This window comes from Palaemon carinicauda, chromosome 4, assembly GCF_036898095.1.
Source record: "Palaemon carinicauda isolate YSFRI2023 chromosome 4, ASM3689809v2, whole genome shotgun sequence".
In the NCBI taxonomy this organism is placed as follows: Eukaryota; Metazoa; Arthropoda; class Malacostraca; order Decapoda; family Palaemonidae; genus Palaemon; species Palaemon carinicauda.
Window position 1 is genome coordinate 180662349 of NC_090728.1, and position 21080 is coordinate 180683428.

Genomic DNA, 21080 nt, shown 5'->3' on the forward strand with positions numbered 1-21080 from the left:
TTCTTTTCTAGCCTTTCCACGATTTATTCTAGCTACCCGTTTCCTTTCATTTTCCATTTCACCCTTCAATGGTTGCAGGTAAGATTTCCACGACACTGCCTTTGAGGTCTGTATGAAACGTCTTATGGTTCGTTTCCTTAAACATCATGTTTTAGGACGAATCATTCACTCATCTTGAATGTGAATTGTACATTACCTTTTTTTCTACCTAATTTATATTTCACTGCTTAATTCCACGTCTGTGTCAGCTAGGCATTTCAAGCTTTGCTACGCACATCCTCGGCCGATTTTAATTTTCATACAATTATCTCCCCTTCTTTGTATGTGGTAAATTAGTTTAATAATCAATAAAATAACTATATATAAATACCAATGCTGAAAACAGTCATTAATATACAAATAAACTTTAACCCTTTTACCCCCAAAGGACGTACTGGTACGTTTCACAAAACCCACCCCTTTACCCCCATGGACGTACCGGTACGTCCTTGCAAAAAAATGCTATAAGAAATTTTTTTTTCCTATTTTTGATAATTCTTTGAAAAATTCAGGCATTTTCCAAGAGAATGAGACCAACCTGACCTCTCTATAACAAAAATTAAGACTGTTAGAGCAATTTAAAAAAAAATAATACTGCAAAATGTGCTGGGGGAAAAAAATAACCCCCTGCGGGTTAAGGGTTGGAAATTTCCAAAGAGCCCGGGGGTAAAAGGGTTAATATACATGTACTATCAACAATCATCTATGCCATAATGTTTAGGTTTACTGTACTCTCGAAGTACCCTCTGATGGTCCAGCACTTTGCTGCAGTAGAGGGGCTTGAGTGTCTCAATGATGGGCTGGGCAATGGCGGTGGGGTAGTTTATCCACCCTGGCAGGCTCAACCATACCATTAAGGCCAGTTCTGAGAGACCAGACCAAGACTGGACCCCCCTATAGGCCTTCTCCTTTATTTAAGATAGGCAAAGGCTAGGAGAAGGAAAACTCCAAAATCAAACCAAACAAGACCCCAACGGCGGAGCTTCCCAGCGCCGGCGGAAGAGGGCAATGCCTGTCGGGCAGGCAACAAGGCGGGCCTTGACATAACAAGAACCCGGCAGCCCGATGCAACCAACATCGTAGAAGCCGCCTGTCTCATATGCCTTGAGCCGCGGTGAAAACGGTGTGGGCCAAGTGTGTGCGCGTGGCCGTTGCAAAGCCACGACCACCCAAAACAGTATACCCAGCTACTGGCATTCTGTCATTTCCTCCACCCCTCTTCATCTCTAGATAGGAGGCTGATGGCTAACGACAGAACCCAATACAGTACTCGGACACGAGTGGGCGCCGACGACGACGATTGTACAGTATATGCCAAATTAGGTTTTATTTGCAGGTGAATTCCCCTGGATGCACAGGATTACTCCTTGTATTCTTTATAGACACCATTCAAGACCTCTGCTTCTACAGACAGATTAATCCAAAATTTCAGATCTGACATGGCCCCTCATGTTTGCGTAGACCTAGACGTCCGACGCATCTCTGCCTTCCCCTGTCAGAACTACACTCCAGGTGAAAATGAACCCCATTTCAAACACCTCACTTGACAGCATGGCTGCTGTAGAGAGAAGCCTTCCTTCCTCTCTTGTCCGATAAATTTATGGGTCTCCCACAAGAGGCAGTCTTTGGCTACTTACCCTGTGGTTAGCCAGATAGCTAGTAAATTGCTAATTCAAGCTTTCGCAAAGCGGGCGATCATCCCTCCGTGGTTCTGTCAGCTTGCATCTCCTGTGGACACTTCACTTATTGCCAAAATACTTGAAGCATCAGTCCACTCCCTCTATGATGGCCTCACTCATGGTCCTTCCTTTCCCATAAGCTACTGCATTCCTCCCGCTCTATCCTAACCCCAGTATGGGGATTTTGCAATACCTGGACCTTCGGGTTTTCAGGCTCAGGAGAAAGCTTCAGTAGGCACATATTCTCCTGATCAGAGTCGCTGGCTCAGTAACGGGAGGATTCGGTGGGAGCACTATCTGCTATGGATGATAAAGGGTATTCGTGTTATATTTTAGATCTTGACATCAGTCTTTTATCTCATCAGTTATTTGAGTTGTATAGGTGAGAAGGGATGTCAGGGTAAGAGGTAAAAAAGCATTAATGATATAGTTTAAGGCAACCATTAAAAGTTTAATGGCCACTCATAAATGGCAGAGGCAAGGGTCAGTGATAACACCCTAGCTAGCAGAACAATACCCTAGAGACTGACCATTTATACATATGACCAGTGCCCACAGCCCCTCTCCACCCCAGCTAGGACCAGGGAAGTTCAGGCAATGACTGCTGATGACTCAACAAGTAGACCTATAGGCTCCCCCCAACACCCAGTTGTTAGCTCACAAAGATGGTGAGGATACAGACACTGCGGGACTTGAATCCCAGTACAATGATTGCCAGGCAGGGAAGCGTCCAATAGGCCACCATGATTATGTTAATCCTAACTAACTACTCTCCTAATCCCCTCAACTAATGGCAAGGTGCTAGGAACCTGGGGGTAATGGGATAGTGATGAAACACTCACGTATCCTCCTTGAACAGCATGATTCATGAGTGTTTTTCAATTTATGAAATTAATTTCTGCACTCAACTAGAAGGTAAGAATTCCATAATTAGTACATCACATATCAGACAAACTGTATCTTATTTTTGGTGCAAAAATAGTTAAGTACATTTTCTGGTATTTGTAAGATTTCTAAATTTTTTACTTAATTGCATAAAAGTTATGTATCAAGAAATTATTTTCCTAATCAAAGACAGAGGTCAATAATAATTCCAATATTCAATAAGAACATTTAATATACTGAAATTTTTCTTACACATTGTGTGGCTTTTGATAGGTACTTAAGGAAACTAGGAGTTCACTGTATATACTGTAAACCAAGAAGACTAATGGTGTCCATATATCCAAAAGTTTTGGCAAATTCCTAAAAACCAGAAAATCCCCTGAAGCATTTACTAACATTTACTGTGACTACAGGGCATTTCCTTTGTACAGTACATTCCCTGCTAATATAACAAGAAATGCCAAATGTCTTGTAGTTTTATTGAACAGTGAATATAATCATTCACTTCATTACCTACATCATACTAACGCTAATAAAAAGAGCAGGTTTCATTTAAAGTGTCTGACAGAACCAAATAAAAGCAATAGATCTTAAGCACTAAACTGTTCTCTTGGATGCATGGAATGTTATGTCAGTATATACCTGGACCCTAAATTTGAACTCCACAAAGCTGTCCTAACATTGGCTAAGTCCCACTCCAATAAAGAAATGAGTAATACATGACCACTGACTGCTCTAACTACACATGTCTTTTTGTCCCGTTGACAAGATGTGAATATTAATAATTACTATATGGGTGTAGTAGACATAGGGTACTCACTGTTTACATAAATGAGATGCAATTAACATTAACAGAATCTAAAATACTTTTTGTATCACACTACACAGTCAACAACTTGTTAAATTATACTTCAGTTAAATAACTATTCTTATATTTACTTTCCATTTCACAGGGCTGTACATTATTTACATCTTAAATTCAAAAATGATAAAATAAATAAAATATAGTAATATAAATATATAAAATACTCCACAATACACATAACAATCAAATTGTGAGAAATATCCTCTTGTATACAATCTTATAAATATTTAGACTTTCATTACTTAATAGCTTTATATTCCTTTTGGCAATTGAACTAAAATTTGGATTCCATATCCTATTCTAGATTGAAAATCCTTTTTGGCAAATCATATATAAGTTAGATTTCACATCATATCCACGTTGTATTGCTTAGTAAAATTATGCATAAAAATAAAAATTACCATTCTTATAGCTCACTACAATTCCATCACTTCATGATCTTGGGCAAATGCAAAGAAAGCCTTGGTAGAAAGAAATCTCTTTTGTTTTAAAACAAAAATGACAACTGCAAAACTTGATTTGATATGAAGAGCGATACCACACCATAGCAGTCACGAAATTGTTAGATAATCACATAAATGCAGCATTAGAGAATGACATAACAAGTGACAAAAATACTGTATCAAAATTGTAATCATTCCACCTTTCAAACTAAGGTAAGATATTACCAACCATCTTTCGGTGCCTAGGGTAAGGTTAAGTTAAGGTTTGTTCTGATATATATCACTCATATAATTGCCAGGCAACATTAAGAGATGTCATCAAAAAATCATGAGATCAGGTAGGATGCCATGCCTTAAGTTGTACTGAGCATATTCTTCAAAGTAATAAATGTCAACGTTTTAGTTCCCTTGTACTCGCTGAAGCAAATGAATTGGGCTTTACAGAAAACCTTCACAACAGAGAATGCAAAAGAAAATTTCCCGGAAAAGACTACCGATAATAAAAGGAAAATTTGACGCTTGAGAAATATTCACTAATGAATAATTAAGTTCCTAAATTTCGTTACAAATAAATCACTTGACGAATAAAAATATTAGGTATCCAAATTTAACAGTCGAGATCTTATGCATCTTGAAAACACTGGGTGTAAAAATTTTTAATTTATAATATGCAAACACCCAGGTTACCATCAATGATAAAACTGAAAACATCGTTTATCACAACCAAAAAAATACAAAATGATAATGAGCAATAGCTGCAAGGCAAATTCATAGTCAGGAAACTAATCATCAAAGTGCTAAATTTCACAACTGCCAATGACTTACTCCTTATTCATTCATTCCTGAACATTTTGCACAACATTTTTTTTACCTTGGGAATATATTTTGGCAATACAGCGATAGGTATTGTTGATAAAATCTCACCTAAACGAATTATATTGCTTACCTTTGATCTACTGAGGAAGACTACTATAATGTCAAAGAGAACTTTCCTGAAAATCATTTCTAAACAAAAGGGCTGTGTAGATGTTTCATGTATTTTTCATTGCTTAATTTTACTTCCTTTTTACGCCTAAAATTCAAAATAATTACCATATTTTTTAAAGTCTTGTTTTTATATTTACCTCCTTTTTGTCACTTGTTATGTCAACCTGCAAATCAGTCTCACTTTATAGATTGGCTGACAAGATCTTTTGTTACTAAACATTTTTAATTACAGTATGGAGATAATTTTTACAATAATTGCTTTCATAAAATTATCTGGATAAAAGCTGATGTGATATCTTAAAAAAGAAACACAAGAATCACAAGCATCATAATATCTGCTTCAGTGTTTCATAATACCAAGAATGTAATTACCAAAAATATTTCTAGGGTGATTTTACGTCCTATTTGCACTGATGTAATATGAGTTTAGATGTAACATCTGCCTTGTACTGATATGATTCAGAACTATAGTTCTCACCATACTTGAGATAAAATATCAGGTCTCTGGGTTATAGCATTAAATTAATATCTAATGACACCTTAAAAACAAGCATGTCACAAACAAGAAGATAAAAAGATATCTCCTAGTGTGGTAATACTACACAAGCCTAGTATAGAGTGTTCATATAATTTCTACCATGAATATATGGTAATGCTCCAGTTTGATTGTCTTGATTGTCACCATGGTGGTGGTACTGTTGCAGGCGCCCCAAGTGATCAATGCCATGAATATTGTTTATATGATATGGATGCAAAGCAGCCCTGCTGTCATATGGCATATTGCCATGATGATAGAGTTGTGCTGCTCTCATCTGTTCACTCTCATGAATTCTGTGCTGTAGATGATGACTACTGTTCTCAATATTGTGCTGATGATACAGATGAGGTGCACCAGGATGAACATCATTGCTAATATCTCTATGATGTAATTGCTGAATCTTATCAGGTTGACAAACATCTTGAACAGAAGCATGAAGGTATTCATCTGATATTTCACTATGGCGATCATCCCTCATATTTTGTGTAACATTACGATGATGAATTGGGTTATGCTGATCGGACATTTCCTGTGGTAAAAGGTATGATGACTCTTGTTTAATTTCTTGTTCTACTTTTGGGTAATGGTTGATATCGTTTTGCTTTTCAGGTAACTCTTGGGATAAAATATATGTTTCTTGCTTGGTTTCTTGTGCAATTTTTGAAATAGGGCTCGAAGTTTGGTGTGGTTCTTGTAATTCGGGTGATAAAATATAATTTTCTTGTTTTTCTACCTGCCCAATGTTTGAGCAATTTCTCATAACGGGATGCTGCTGTTCAGACATTTCGTGCGGTAGCATGTAAGTTTTTTGGTTAGTTTCTTGTACATCTTCATGGTGCTGACCTGCTTCGGGTTCTTTATCTGGTATCTCATGAGGAAGAAGGTAAGTCTCATTGGTAACTTTAGGAGAACCTACAACTGTCTCTTTCTCAGGTATTTCGTGGGGCAAAAGGTAGGTTTCTTCATTAAATGGTGGATCTTTAGGTAGATTCTCCAATGAATCAGGAGGAACCAAATCCCCTTGTTGACTCTCCATAGCTGCTATGTGTTGAGTTTGCTATAAAAAAAAGAGAAAAAAAAGCCTAATTATCCCAATGATTTTTTCCTATACTCTTGACCATTCTTCTTAATGCGTTTTAGTGTAACTTTTTCATTCCTTAAAGGTAGAGAAAATGCTGTTATTATTAGTAGTAGTAGTGTTTCAAAACCAGACAATAAATCTGAAAGGTTACAAAGATTGATTAATCAACTGAATAACTGGTCTTCAAAACCCATAAACCTCAACAGTACTGGAAAGTCTGAGAATATATCCAAGTGACATTTGCAATAAGTAAATATTGTGTACTGAAATAGAAAGTAATTCATAACTAAGTACAGCTATCTTAAATATCAAACAAAATTAAGAATATTCCTAAAATCAATCAATACTATGTTGCAATTGTACCCTAGTTTGAAATTTTAGGAAGAAAAGATGATTGGTAAATAAATACTTACAGATAATTACCAGTAAACAAAAATGAATCTATTTACAAATGACGGATTTCTAAACTGATTAGCGGGCACTAGAACATGTAACTAAATATAAAGAGCCATATCTTCCATTGCCCAACAGACCTTAATAGATTACAGCATATGACTTAAAATTTCCAGAACTAATCTTTGCATATGGTAAATGGCAACAATACATATTTACCCAGAACTATGTTAACATTTTGAAGCTCAGGTATATCTTTTATCGCCATAGTTTTGGGATTTATCAAAGAAAAAAATAGCATCTGTAAATCAAGACTATAAAATTAATAACCTGACATATTCATAAATACAAAAGCTTTTACGAACAGATTAGAGACTGATCACACGAAGTCACAGCAAGGTTGAGGTGGGAAGTTTAACTTAGGTTTGTATCGCTAGGAAAAATACAAATTTCTCTTAAAATTTATTTGTTCTTTAGTGTATACAAAACTTTTATTTTTCAAAATGGGGAGACTCACTGATTAATGGGTCAGAAATCCCCCTAGAACCGAAATGGTTGGCTATTTTTTTCCATGGGTATGTTAGAGCGCCTGGTCCCGTAAGGGAGTAAAGGATATGACTCCAGCATACTTCTATCTGTCTATCACAGAGATGAATAGGCTGATAGGGCCTGGCCTGTACAAGAAGATTGGTACATGGTCAAATTTGAGATCGCTTCCCCTGAAGGAGATAGCATTCCTGATTAACATACCGGGCGTATGATGATAAATGGGTTAGTATTTATTCTACAATCCTCCCATAGTCTAGGGAGGATGGGGGAAATACAACAATCTCTTGGCTATCCCTTGTGTTACATTCCCAGTCCCTGGCGATAGCTGAAAAACCGCAAAGTAAATATAGAAATCTACAGTATATTTTCTTCATAATTTCTCATATCTAAGTTTTTATAAACTGTTACATTATACTACAGTCTTAAACACTTAAAGCTAAAACTTACTTTTACTGTAGAGACATCATTACAATGGCCAATTGTAGGAAGTCACCCCCCAATTCACTGTTTTCTTAAGAGTGACAATTGCCGTAGTCCTTATCTTCTTTAGTTCCTTCTTGAGGTAGTAAACGGTAGATGGTGGCCTACCTCCACGTGGGGTCTCCCTTCCTAGGCATGTAAAGAGCTTCATCTTCTCTGCTATGGTAGGCATCTTCCTCAGATGCTTGATTACTACCACAAACCTTAGAAGCTGGAGAAAGTTTAACTGGCATCATAGGGCTTGAAAGCAATTCACAATCAACACAGATAAAGATGCAGAGCAATGTCGAGTTAGTATACATTGAAGCAAACTGGACTGCATAGAGTGCTTGAGAACATCCTGTGATCTGACTGCCAATCAGCAGCCAGGATACTGATCAGCATGCTTCGATTGGTCATGTCTCTTCTACAGGCCAATAGCGTGCCTTGTACGAAGTCCTCTGGGCAAGCTAGGCTACCCCCCTCAAGTTTCCTGAGTTTTGTTTTCCATACGGATGCTAGGATCCTTTTGTCACCTATGGCACACTTTGCATTTTTTTTTACAACAAACGAAACAAACTGAATACACTACAGTCTCACTATCAAACTGCATTTCTTTATTCTAATCTATTACTGTAATTTACTTTATTAATTCTTAGGCCCTAACATGAAAAATTAAAAAAAAAAATAATTAAAACCAGAAAAAATATAATACTTATGTCCTCAGGAGCCCACGATATAAAGAAGCATTTACGATAGTTTTAAATACATGCAGCATTTAAATCCGCGATGCATCGAGGTAGTGATAGAAAAACTGCAATATGTCAAGGGATTACTCTACAGTACTTCATAGATTCTAAAGAAAGTAGTCCAGAAGTGTAGCTTACCCGCATCATCAGTTCCATAAAATAACGCTTTGACTGCTTCGTTCTCAAGAGAGGGGAAAGAAAACATGAAGGAGAAGAACATGTTATTCTACCTTTCATTTCAGACGTACATCTAAACATTACCATAGACAAGATGTTTCCTTTCATGTGTGGGAGCTGGGTTGGCTCCACAACTACTTGTGCAGCCACCATAAGACCAAGGACAAAGGTGTCGAGGGACTTGTAGGTATATTCCTGTAAGAAGGCCGTGAAAGTTGTTTGGCATTTCCCCACCCATGCCTTCAATATCTGCCCAACGGTGAGGTTCCTACTAATGGCTAGGGTGGGTCTATACCAGTCATTAACTACCTTGTTAAAAAAATTCAACCACCATTTCAGCTCTGCTTTAGACTTTCTCTATTTAAAAGGACAAAAGGCTTGTAAACACATAGGAACAAAACTACTTGCTACAAAACCAAAAGTGAGATGGGGAAATTAGCAGTCATATACTGAGATTCCTAAACAAAGTAATCCACATGATAATAAAAAAAGAAACAAAAAAAACTTGAAAGGCTTCTTCAGATAACACATAACACTCTATCCAAAGAGAACACAAGTAGAGAAATGAAGAATAAATGAATGAAAAATTTAGTTTTAGAGGTCAGGCACAAAGCACAGTGATGAGTAAACAGACTAAGACACAGAGTATCCTTTTTTGCCTTGTTTATATCTGTTGCATGATGGAATGAGTATGCAGTAGTGTTCAGCAGTTCAGGTTAGGCCAATTGAAGAGGGAGTGTTCATTTTGAGATTTCATTAATGCAACTGAATGGCCATTTTCTGATGGGTAAGTCAACCTATGATTAATGGGTTGTATACAAAATGCGTTTGTATCTTCATATAAAGATAAAGGTTTTGAAATGTTTTATGGAATATAAACCACTGCATAATATACAGGTACAAATGCACTCCCCACCTCACTGGATGCAGAGCGAGCGACAAATACTTGAAACCAGAGCATATAAACTGGGTCTGGGTAAGGGGTCATACTCAACTTGGGAGAGTACTGTACTCTGTATTTATGTTTCTCATGGAATTACAGTTAGCCCTTGACTTACAGAGAATTTAAGCAAATTTTAAAACATATGGTTTGGAAATAATAAAAAAAAAACAATTCAGTACATTCCAAAGGGCATACTTATAGCACATTCACATATAACCATAAATTGAAGCTGCAACTAGGATGTAACCAGCATCTTGATTAAAACAACTGCAATCACTCTCAAATATGCATAAACCAAAGGCTTACTGCTGTATTATTATTTTCTTCTACAGCTTAATGGGACCAGCCTCTTGTCATTAGGATGCATGACAACTTACATTATTCTAAATATTGATAGCAGCAATGTTTAATGACGGTGTATTTTATTACTGTGCCAAATGTAAATACAGTTTATAAATACAGAGGGGGGGATTTATGTCTCATGATAGTGTATTTCATTAGTGTAATAAACAAAGTATTATGATTTTCTTCAAGTACTATTATACCTGTATTCAAGTTTATAATATTGTGTTTTTAATTACTTTATACAGTGTGGATTTTCATATCTGATATCTGTTTCTTTAGTGTAAACGTGTAATTTCTCTTTGCATATACAGTATATGATGTAGCCAAATTTTGTTGTGACTTTGCTACAGTTCAGATTTTGTTGCAAGTCAGATTGGTTAGAGGCCCCTACAGGCTTCCTTAATAGGTAAAGTGCTTGCTATATAGTGCATAACAGTGTTTTATACCAAGAATTTGAATCAACTCAATACCATGTTTTACTTATATGGGGGCTCTTGGAACACAAGACCCATGCAAGTCAAGGGCAAATGATTTACGGCTTAAGTATGCCTATCTCTAATTCAAATAAACAGAATTGGATCATATAATTTCCTCAACAACACATAACACAAATTTGAATGAATAAGATTATCAACATTTGAAATTTTGTGCAAATCTTCAACTTACCTTCAGAATTTGTGAGATTAAACTTTCTGCATTACTCTCCATACTATAACTATTTGTCTCGATTGCATCTGATTCACTCTCTGAGAAAGAAAGTTGACTTCTGGTTCTTTTTCGACGAGGTCTTCTTTGTGTTGTTGGTTTTACTATTTCCTCAGGGTCATCTTTATCTTTTTGACGCTGACGGCTGATTCTTTTGGCTTCTGCTGCTTTTGCTCTTTCAGCTTGACGTTCTTCTTCAGACATTCTCATATATCTCAAGTGTCTTCGCATTCGCCATACTGCCGCTACTTCAGCTTTGTGCGCTTTTAATTCATCTACGGTCATACTCTCTCTCTTACGCTTACGTTTTTCTCTCTGAGCTGCGGCAGCTGCTGCCCTTCTTGCTTTGCGTTCTTCTTCAGACATCATTGCTTCTCGGCGATGCCGTCTAGCTAAACATAATGCATTTTTCAACATCCGATCTCTCTGCCTTTCTTCGTCTGACATTCTTTCTAATCTGCGTACACGTCGTTGACGGCAAGCTTCCGTTTGTGCTGCTCGGTACTGTTTTAATTCCTCTTCGGTCATTTTTTCTAGCATGCGTTTTCTACGTCTTCTCTGTATGGCTGCTGCTTTCTTCCTTTTTTCATACATTTCTTCATTCATAGCTTCAAGTTTATCATAATGTTCTTGAAGAGCTTTTGCCAATTCCGCATCATTGAGTGTATTTGGTACACTTGCCATTTGTTTATAAAACTGAAATATAGAATAAAAATGATGAATACCATTTTATTACCAACAAAATATCACAAATTGTTCAAGTAATTTATATTTTTTCTAAAACTATTACAAGTTTTAAAGAAATTTACCTCTCGTAAAATATCCCAATTTTAGAATTATTAATTTTGGAATTTATATTTTTCCTAAAAATCATTGCAAATTTTTAAAATAAATCTATATTTTTCCTAAAAATATCCAAAACTTTTAAAGTAATTTATTTTCCTACCTATACAAATCTAAGTCATTTCATAGGAGTAGTTCTTTACCAAAGCTGGAATGGCCATTAAATTATTACTACTATTATTATTATTATTACTAGCTAAGCTGCAACCCTAGTTGGAAAAGCAGGATGCCATAAGCATACAAGGGCTCCAACAGGGATAAATAACCCATTGAGGATAGGAAATAGCAAAATAAACTGCATGAAAAGTAATGAATAAAAAATACAAAATATCTTCAGATAAGTGTAACAATGTTAAAATAGATCTGTCTTATATAAACTTTTGAAGAGAAACTTATATTAGCCTCTTCAACATATAAACATTTGCACAAGTTTGAACTTCTGAAGTTCCACCAATTCAATTGCCCATTTAGGAAGATCATTCCAGAATCTGGTCACGGCTGGAATAAAACTTCTGGAATACTGTGTAGTATTGAGCCTTATGATGGAGAAGGCAAGTCTGTTAGAGCTAGCTGCATACCTACAACAATGTACAGGATGGTACAGTCTGGGAATATCTGAATGCAAATGACGGTTAGAATTATGGAAAATCTCATGCAACACACATAAAGAACTAACTGAACGATGGTGTCAGAGATAAATATCCAGATCAGGAGTAAGAAATTTAATAGACCAAATTTTTGCCCAACAAATTATTAAAAGAGTCAGCAGTTGAAAACAAAACTGAAGAACAATACTCGAAAAAGGTAGAATGAAAGAATTATAACACTTCTTGAGAAAAGACTAGTCTACAAAAATCTTGAAAGACTTTCTCAATAAGCCAATGTTTTGTTCAATTAAAGAAACAGACAATGTATTTCTAAAATGTAAATTTGCAGTAAAAAATCACAAAATTCTAAAAGAATGGTATATAGTTAAAAAAAAAAAACATTATCAATGCAGAGATCTGGATGTTGAGGAGCCACTTTCCTCGACCTACTTAGAACCATATTTTGAGTTTTGTTAGGGTTTAATTTCATGCCACTAATTTGCATCATGCACTTATTTTCACTAGATCTCCAGTATGGGAGTCAGCAGCCCCAGATCTACATTCACATGATGGAACTGATGCAAAGAGAGTACAATATTATCAACTGCATATGCATTGAGCTTGTTTTCTAGGCCAAACATGTATATAAAGTATAAAAAGTAATGGACCAAGAACCCTACATTGAAGAACACCAGATATCACATTACTATACTCACTATGGTGCTCACTAACAACTACTCTTTACAATCTATTACTTAAAATCTCAATAATGATACTAAGAAAAGACCCACCTACTTCCAACTCTTTGAGTTTGAAAACAAAGGCCTCATTATTAACACAGTCAAAGGAAGCACTAAAATCACAGCCAATCATACAAACTTCCTGACCACACTCAAGGGATTTCTGTAAGCAGGGCATCACACGTGATAAAGCCTTTGCAAAAAACAAATTGCAAACCAGGGAGCAGATTATTACATTCAGCATAACTATTTAGATGTTAAGAAAATAGACATTCCAACACGTTAGAAAATTTGGGAGTTACGGAAACTAGTAAGTGATCAGCAGGGTTAAAGCTACCACTAACACATTTACCTAATGGAGTAACACTGCCAACTTCTCTAACAACTTCTTCCTAACTTGTAGAAAACAACAGACAACTTACAAGCTAAGAATTTAGTGATCTTTTTAAAAAACAAAGGAAAAACTCCATTTGAGTCTACACCTTCATACTGTACTCATCAAGGTCAATCAAGTGTGTTTAAATTTTGCAGGACTGAAAAGCTAAACTACTGTAGTTAGTTTAGCCTAAGGAAAACAGGAAGGAGGAAGACTGAGTTTCTCATTACTCAGCTTAAAGTCAAACATCAGTCAAAGGGTTGCCTTTTCCTTTGAACAGTGAATGACAGAGCTATACAAATTACGTAAAGGAAGAACTGTTAAGTCTATACAAAAGTGTGCAGATTCAACGGTACCCCACTACTTATGTTCGTGGGTTGTACCAGAAAGGGTTTATTTTATGGTCAAATTGTACCTATTTTCCGTTGAAGGATAAACTGAAACAGCTCTTAGCTGAGTATAGTTATTCAAAGTCAAATATGATCTGTTACCCTTTCAAAGATGATATGCCTCCTGCTTCTCCAAATAACTGTGTACACAATCATCATTGAACCAGGGTTTGTCTTTCACTCAGTATAGATTACGCTTATTATGTTGACCAGATTCTTATTCAAGAAAACAACAGGCTCAACACGTTTATACAATTGTGACTCATTCAAATGTAAAAAATGACTCGAAATGCCATCCAGTCTTACAGTACATTAGTATGAAACATCAGGGACACACTGCTCAGTTTATTTATTAACGAAACCAAGGCATGATCAGACGTCCCAACTGGAGAGCCAACCTTAATTGTTATAACACCATAGAAATCAATGTACAGTAGGTCAGAGCAGTTACCAGACCTGTGAGTAGCTTCACTTATGATTTGCTCACAACCTGATAGGTAAAGTCCAAAGCTCCTAAACCATGATCAGTAAGAGAAACAGAATTTAACCCCTCCCTATGGTGAGCATTGAAATCATTAACAAGCACGAAAGTGTCTTTTTTTATCCTCTTGTATCTTAGCTATAATGGTAAGACGACAATCGAAGATAGAATCATCCACGTCTAGATTCTGATGGATAGAACACAAAGTTGTTATGCCTTCTACAACCTCTTATAACCTGAATCTCATGACACCCACATTCATAGCATGACTTGTGAGAACCTCCAAGGTATTTGAGGCAGGATGCACAATATAAAGGACTCTTAAAATTTGTGACTTGTTTCTAAGCAAATACAAACCATCATAATTCAGAGGAAACTCACCCCTAGGAGAGAGCCATGAGTAAATGATCAAGCAAACAATGCATTAATGATTTTAGTTTATTAGTGTAATCAATGAACTCAAAGATGCATTATATTCTATAAAGTCATGTAACTGATTTATCTTAACTTATACATGTAAACAACCGAGTTGTTAAAACTTACTGAACAGTTTGATGAAAATTTAAACCTAGTAGTCATTCTATTTAAAAATGAGAACTATTTAATACATAACCTGAATTTAAACTTTCTTTTATGAAGCACTATAATTGGATCAAGACTGTTCACTAGTCTTATATAAATCATTGTCTGTGTTACAAATGGTCTAAGCACTAAACATGACCCTAAATCTCCAGTCTTTATCTGAATCTGGGACAACAATTCTTTGAGTCTATCCATAATGAAGTTGGAGAGTTGAGGTGCGTAAACTGACTTGGATGTAGACATTTTTTCTGATTTTGTAGGATAGGATACTTCAAAAATACCTTTAAACAATTTATTATGGTATAACTCACCAATAAGGTTACGCAAATATTGAAAAGGAAATACTTCCTCACATTTATCATATGACGGAGTTTCCTCTTCCTCTTTTTCCTGTCCTGCAGGAGAATCTGAGATAACATCAGCAGCTGAGATCTCTCATTAAGATTTGGATTACTAGTGCCTATTTTAACCAGATCAATGATATGCCAGACAAACTAGTGATTGAACTTGCAAGCGCAATGGAAACGCTGTCATCTGAAACCTGATGAAAATAATCCAAATTAGTTGAAAATTCATACACCTCTCAGAATTCAAGGGAATCATACGGTATGCCATGCCATCCACATAACTAATATGAGACTGGTGATAAGCACTTAAATTAGTGAATGGAAGGATATATGATCAAGACAATCCATTCAGTGTTTTGCCTTACAATCTAGTTTAGTTTTATAGAGACTATAATTGTGGTGCTGTATTGTGAGGTTTTAACAGCAGAAGGATTGAATTAAATATGACAAATTCGAAGATAATTTGTATTTTTCCTAACCATACAAACCTTAGCTATTTACAAAGGGTATTACTTTTAGCGTAGCTGAAATGGCGAGCCATTAGAATTTAACGAGGGTGTATTACCCCCGCGCTAGTTAGCGGGGGGGTAGGGGAGTGGTAGCTAGCTACCCCTCCTCCCCCTCACACACAGGTGAATACTCACTTTCACTTAGAGGTACGACTTGTCTTGGGGGACAGGGCTGGCGGGCAAATATGTGTAAATAGCTAAGGTTTGTATGGTTAGGAAAACTACAAATTATCTTCGAATGTCATTTGTTCCGTAACCGAAATACAAACCACGCTATTTACAAAGGGTGACTTATCCCTTAGGAAGGGCGGAAAGTCCCCAGCCATACTGGCTTTGGCTTTACCCGGGGACTCAGAATCCGAGTGAGTCGCACTCGAGAAAAGGAGTCCCTGCACCTCACAAGTTCCTTGCTCCGCAAGGAACCATGTGGCCTACGTAAGCTTGTGTGTGAAGGAAGAAGTGTGACCCGTCCTAGGCAGTTGACCTGGAGTTCCAGAAGGAACTCTGGGTTAGGACGTTCCCAATACCACCTCGTCAGGGTATGGGGGACGCGACAGTATTGACTCAATACTCGGAACACAAGGAAGCATGGTTTACCTGCAGAGGTTCGAGGTCAGCTATGCAGAGACCAGGATGCTGCTTCCCCGTAGAGGGGATGATGAAGAAAGAAGTAAGGGCCAGACATACTTCTTTCGTTCATGCAGACTAAAACCTGTTAACAATGCCCTCAACCTTCTGCTACCTGTCCAAAAAGGAGCCTGAGGTTAGACCAGCTGTTGTGTAGCCACCACAGAGCCATAGAAAACGTATCGAGACTCCTGTGGGTCACGCCCTGCAGGAAGCGGGCTGCGAAGGTCATTAGACGCTTCCAGACCAGCTTGTAGCACCTGCGTCACAGAGTAGTATTACTCGAAGGTGAGGGACGTTGCGATGTATCCAACATCGTGCTGTAGGGCGACGTGACGGGGGAGGGTCTGAAGACAGGTCGAGATGAATGTCCTTGAGTCCGGGCTGAAGAGGTATACTGGTGACTCTCCCCCCATGTCCTCCTTGTGCTCCCAAATCGGCTGCAACTGAGGACAAACTGCAGCTGTTCCCAGCGCTAACCTCTCGATTCCTTACTGGCAAGAAAGAGAAGGTCTTGGGACATCAGACACAGAATGGAGACTCGAAATCTTGAATGAATCGGACCGAAGGGTCGGGACCCTCAGATTCTGAGTCTAGCCAACAACTCAGGAGCGAGCCTGAATGTTGCCTTCCCCTCTTCCTTAGAAAGGGGGGAGTAGTAAGAGACCAAGAAGATTGCTTACACACTGGCCGTGGCCAGAGTGAGCAGAAGACCCAAGGCGGAATACAATCCGAGGCCTGTCGTAAAAGGGTCTTGAGAAAATCTCTAAAAGGACTAAAAGTCCGAGCCATGCTCCAAGTTGGAGGTCTTCCTCCGACTAGGGCAGGGACGAGCATAGCTTCGCATGAGCGAGGATAGATCCAGCGGGCAGGAAAAAGTTATTCCTTTAAGCCTGAAGGTCAGGGAAAGGCTGAGCGACAGGCTTCATTGCCGAGAGCGGAAAGGAGTTTCCTCCCGCCGAAAGGCAATAAGACCGTTATTGCTGGAGAAGAGGCCTCAAGGGAAGAGGTATATCTCCCACGGCACCAACCACCTTAGACTCTTCACTTTGCCTGGGAGACCCCTGTGGATGACTATCGCAGATGACGCGACCTCCGTACCGCGACTGTAGCGGGTTGTCTCTTCTAAAGGAGGAAGCGTAGTGTCTCCAGGCATGAAGCCGAAGCGACGCCCCGGTTCGGGAGAGATGTCGCAGTGTGGTTGCTTGAGTAGTCTGCGCCATGCGAGAAGCTCTCCCGCGAGTTCCGTCAGGGGAAGCAGAGGGTCCAGAAACCGTTCTGCGCATAGTCCCAGTGGAGCTCTCCCATTGAAAGGTTGACAGACAACCTGGTCTTGTTGAGACCCATTGTCCACAGACAAAAAGGAGGGAAGACGCAGGCGTCAAAGTTGTCCCACCATCACCGGAATGCATCTTACCAGAGTCTCGGGGTCTGAGACTGGGGGGAAGACTAGCGGAAGCTTGAGGTTCCAAGCTGTCGCGATCAGGTCCCCCAGACCAGCACTTGCTGGTTACCCAAGGTCAAAGACCCCTAGGTACACTCTCTCTATGAGGCTCTGCTCGGATAGTCTGAGAGAAACATTCCCCTGCCTGGAATGAGAGAGCCGATGGTGGTATTGAGAGAATCTCAATCATCCCGGTATCTCTACTGCAAGATGTGAAGGTGTGAAAATGCGTCCCCTGCTGGTTAGAATGAAGTCGACGCGCAACGGGGCGACTCGGCAGGAGCTGTAGGATCTGAAGAGGGGCCAGACTAAGGCCCCTAAGCCTGCCTGAATGATGGAGAGGTATCCTTCAGGTCTTGACCATAGGCCTGGACCGGAACATGCCCCCCCCCCCCCCCCTTTCCTTTGACGAGTCCGAGAACCGCATCAAGAATGTGGGGAAAGGACGAATATATCCACTACCATCAAGAGGCTCCATAGGTCAACACCCATTGCAGGTCTAATAGTTCCGCTGGTCCCATAGGGCCAGGGAGTCCGGTTAAACATTGCCTGAAGCCACCGGAACTTGGATCGCCCCACATGGAACTTATCCTGAGGCGACCGTTCGGACTATAGACGGGTCAATGAGGAAAGGAGAACTAGGAAACGTTCCAAGGTAGGGCTGAAAGCTCTGCTTGACTGAGAACAGGTACTGCGACTCTCCTCAGTCTTGCCACAGTCAACCGAAAGGAAGGCTCGGAGGATGTGGTAACAGAATCTGGCGTCCCCAGGTGGTCACCCATCCAAGTACCGACGTTGCTTAACCTCGCTGGACGGACGAGAAGCGGGGTTTCCAACGTGGTAAGGCCGTTGACTCAATATCATGGCCAGATACTCCAGATGTTGAGGCAGAGGAAGAGAAGGCTCCAAGCAAAATACCATGAGCCCACACTCATGGTAAGCATCCGGAAGCTTGTCCCGGCGCTGAAGAAGGTCGAACCCGAGCCTACCGGAGTTGACCAGCCCTCCAAACAGCAGAGGAGGCGGAAGCCTGCACCTGAGCGGCCAAGAGGAAGGCAGGGAGAGTTCTCTGGGGAAACAAGCCTGCTATGCCATGGCGGGATAGCCACACTGCATCATAAGCAGGAATACTTGCAGTCTAGGCTGAATTCGACGAGCACCCTGGAAGATGGATGGAATGGAAACTGAAAGTACCCGTCCTTCCGATCCAGGGTTTAAGGAGTCCTGTCGCCTCGTTACCAGTCTGATCGATTCTGCTGGTCTACGCTGGCCGAAGTTTGTTCGACAAACTTGATCAGGGCTGAGAGGTCGACTACGGACATCCCTTCTCAGATCCTTCCTTACAAGAAAGGATCGACTGAGGGGGCCGGGGGTGAAGCCGTCGATGATCCTAAGGAAGACCTTCGCCTAAGGTATGGATCATTCTGCCCGACCGGGCAACTCTGCTGACGCTATGGCATAGAGGTTCAGAGACACTGAATTCGCTGACAGAGACGGCAGGCGCGATATCCTTGGCTAATCACAGAGATTGTGCGGGAATGGGCATCGGTAAGCTGTCATTCGGATGAGTAACCTTAAGCATCCTCCCAGCGAAAAACCTGCAATCCTAGAGTTCGTGAACTCCTTTTAGGACTATGCCCCCCCGGGGGAGTCTCCCGTGCCATCTGTTCCTGACAGGAGGAAACTGCAATTGGACACCTTGTCCCAGTTGTCGTAGTCGATAACTTAGGCCGACGTGGTTGAAAGAAAAGGGCGCTGGAGCCCTGCAGAGTCTGGAAGAAAGCGCCTTGGAGGAGTGAAACCGGAAGTCGATTTCCTCCGCCCAGCAGCTGTCTAAGTCTCTGTCCTTGGGCACAAACAAACTCTTCTCAAGGATGGAAGGGTGTCCGAGGTCGTCGACCTCCACAGATGAGACACCCGAAGGAAGCCCTCAGTCAGCGCGTCCAGATGGTACAAAATCGAGCTTGTCCGCAAGTTAGATACTTAACAACGAAAGGCCAAGGTGCCTGAGCTCGAGAGGAGGAAAGTACCCCTAATCTTCCTGTAGCTTCCTTGAACCAAACCTCGGGCCGTAACCGAGGAGGGAAAGAACCTGGTAAGCTCCCAGAGGAAGGGGTAAGCCGTCACCCCTTGTCCGATGGAGAAATCTCGAACGGAAAGCCAAAAATCCTTCCAGGGAATGACGGGGAAGGGCTAACCAGGTTCAGGAAAGAGGAGTGTTGCTCAGATCTCCCTTAAGTTTCTCCTATTCTTGCAAGTGCCATGCTCTGCGTTTACGGGGTGAGGCCGTGTTCTGGAAATACGCTCCAGAAGAACTCGCCAGGCTGGTCATGCTGCGAAAACCCCATTGGGAATCGTGGTCGCAATTGCCCTGGAGCTCGCGCGACGGGAATTCCTGGTGGTCGGCGAGCGATAACCCATAGACGAGCAATGGATACTGCAAGAAATAAGCCGACATTTGTGCGAAGAAACACTGTAGGTTCGCGCGACGGAACACCATCCGTCCGCGCGATGGAAAAACCGTTGGTCCGCGCGTGGGCGAACATTGGAGAGCATGAGCGTAGACGTGCAGGCACGTGGGCGTGTGGGCGCGCAGGCGAGTGGTCGTGCGGTTGCACGGCGAGCGGTTGCACGGCGAGCGGTCGCGCGGTTGCACGGGCGAGCGGTCGCGCAGTTGCACGGGCGAGCAGTCGCGCGGTTGCACGGGCGCGCGGGCGAGCGGTCGCGCGGGCGAGCGGTCGCGCGGGCGAGCGGTCGTGAGGGTGGGTAGGTGGATGAGAGCGAGTCCGAGGCGGCGAACGCAAGCGTTAGCGCGATGGCGAGGAAACACGCTGCCGCGTGGGCAAGGAGGACCGCTGGCGATATGGATCAACAAGCGATCGGTGGTGAGCTGGTGAGCGCTAACGCGCAGGTTGGCGATGGCGCGTTGTGTTATGCCGACGCGATGGTCGAGCAGTATGCGCAGGTGAGCGATCGTGCGTTGGCGAGCAGTATGCGAAGGTGAGCGATCGCGAGCAGTGATCAGCATGCGCCGGGCCGTGCGATGGTGATCAGTATGCGCAGGGTCGCGTGATGGTGATCAGCATGCCAGGGTCGCGCGATGGCGATCAGCATGCACAGGTGGGCGATCAGCATGCGCAGGTGGGCGATCAGCATGCGCAGGTGGGCGATCAGCATGCGCAGGTGGGCGATCAGCATGCGCAGGTGGGCGATCAGCATGCGCAGGTGGGCGATCAGCATGCGCAGGTGGGCGATCAGCATGCGCAGGTGGGCGATCGCGCGATGGCGAACAGCATACGCAGTTGAGGGTCGCGCGAT

The 21080-nt window shown here is 41.0% G+C and overlaps 1 protein-coding gene across 7 annotated transcripts in view; it reads right to left on the reverse strand.

The window, feature by feature from the left end:
• Positions 1 to 2823: 2823 nt before the first annotated feature.
• LOC137640253 (uncharacterized abhydrolase domain-containing protein DDB_G0269086-like) overlaps positions 2824 to 21080 on the reverse strand; it is a 108151-nt gene continuing 89894 nt past the window's right edge. For all 7 annotated transcript variants that reach the window (XM_068372831.1, XM_068372830.1, XM_068372829.1 and 4 more), the window contains exons 6-7: positions 10799 to 11533; positions 2824 to 6493 (exon numbers count right to left, since the gene is read on the reverse strand). In XM_068372831.1, coding sequence (XP_068228932.1) covers positions 5507 to 6493; positions 10799 to 11533 — 1722 coding nt within the window. In that variant the 3' untranslated portion in view covers positions 2824 to 5506. The remainder of the gene's footprint in view (positions 6494 to 10798; positions 11534 to 21080) is intronic.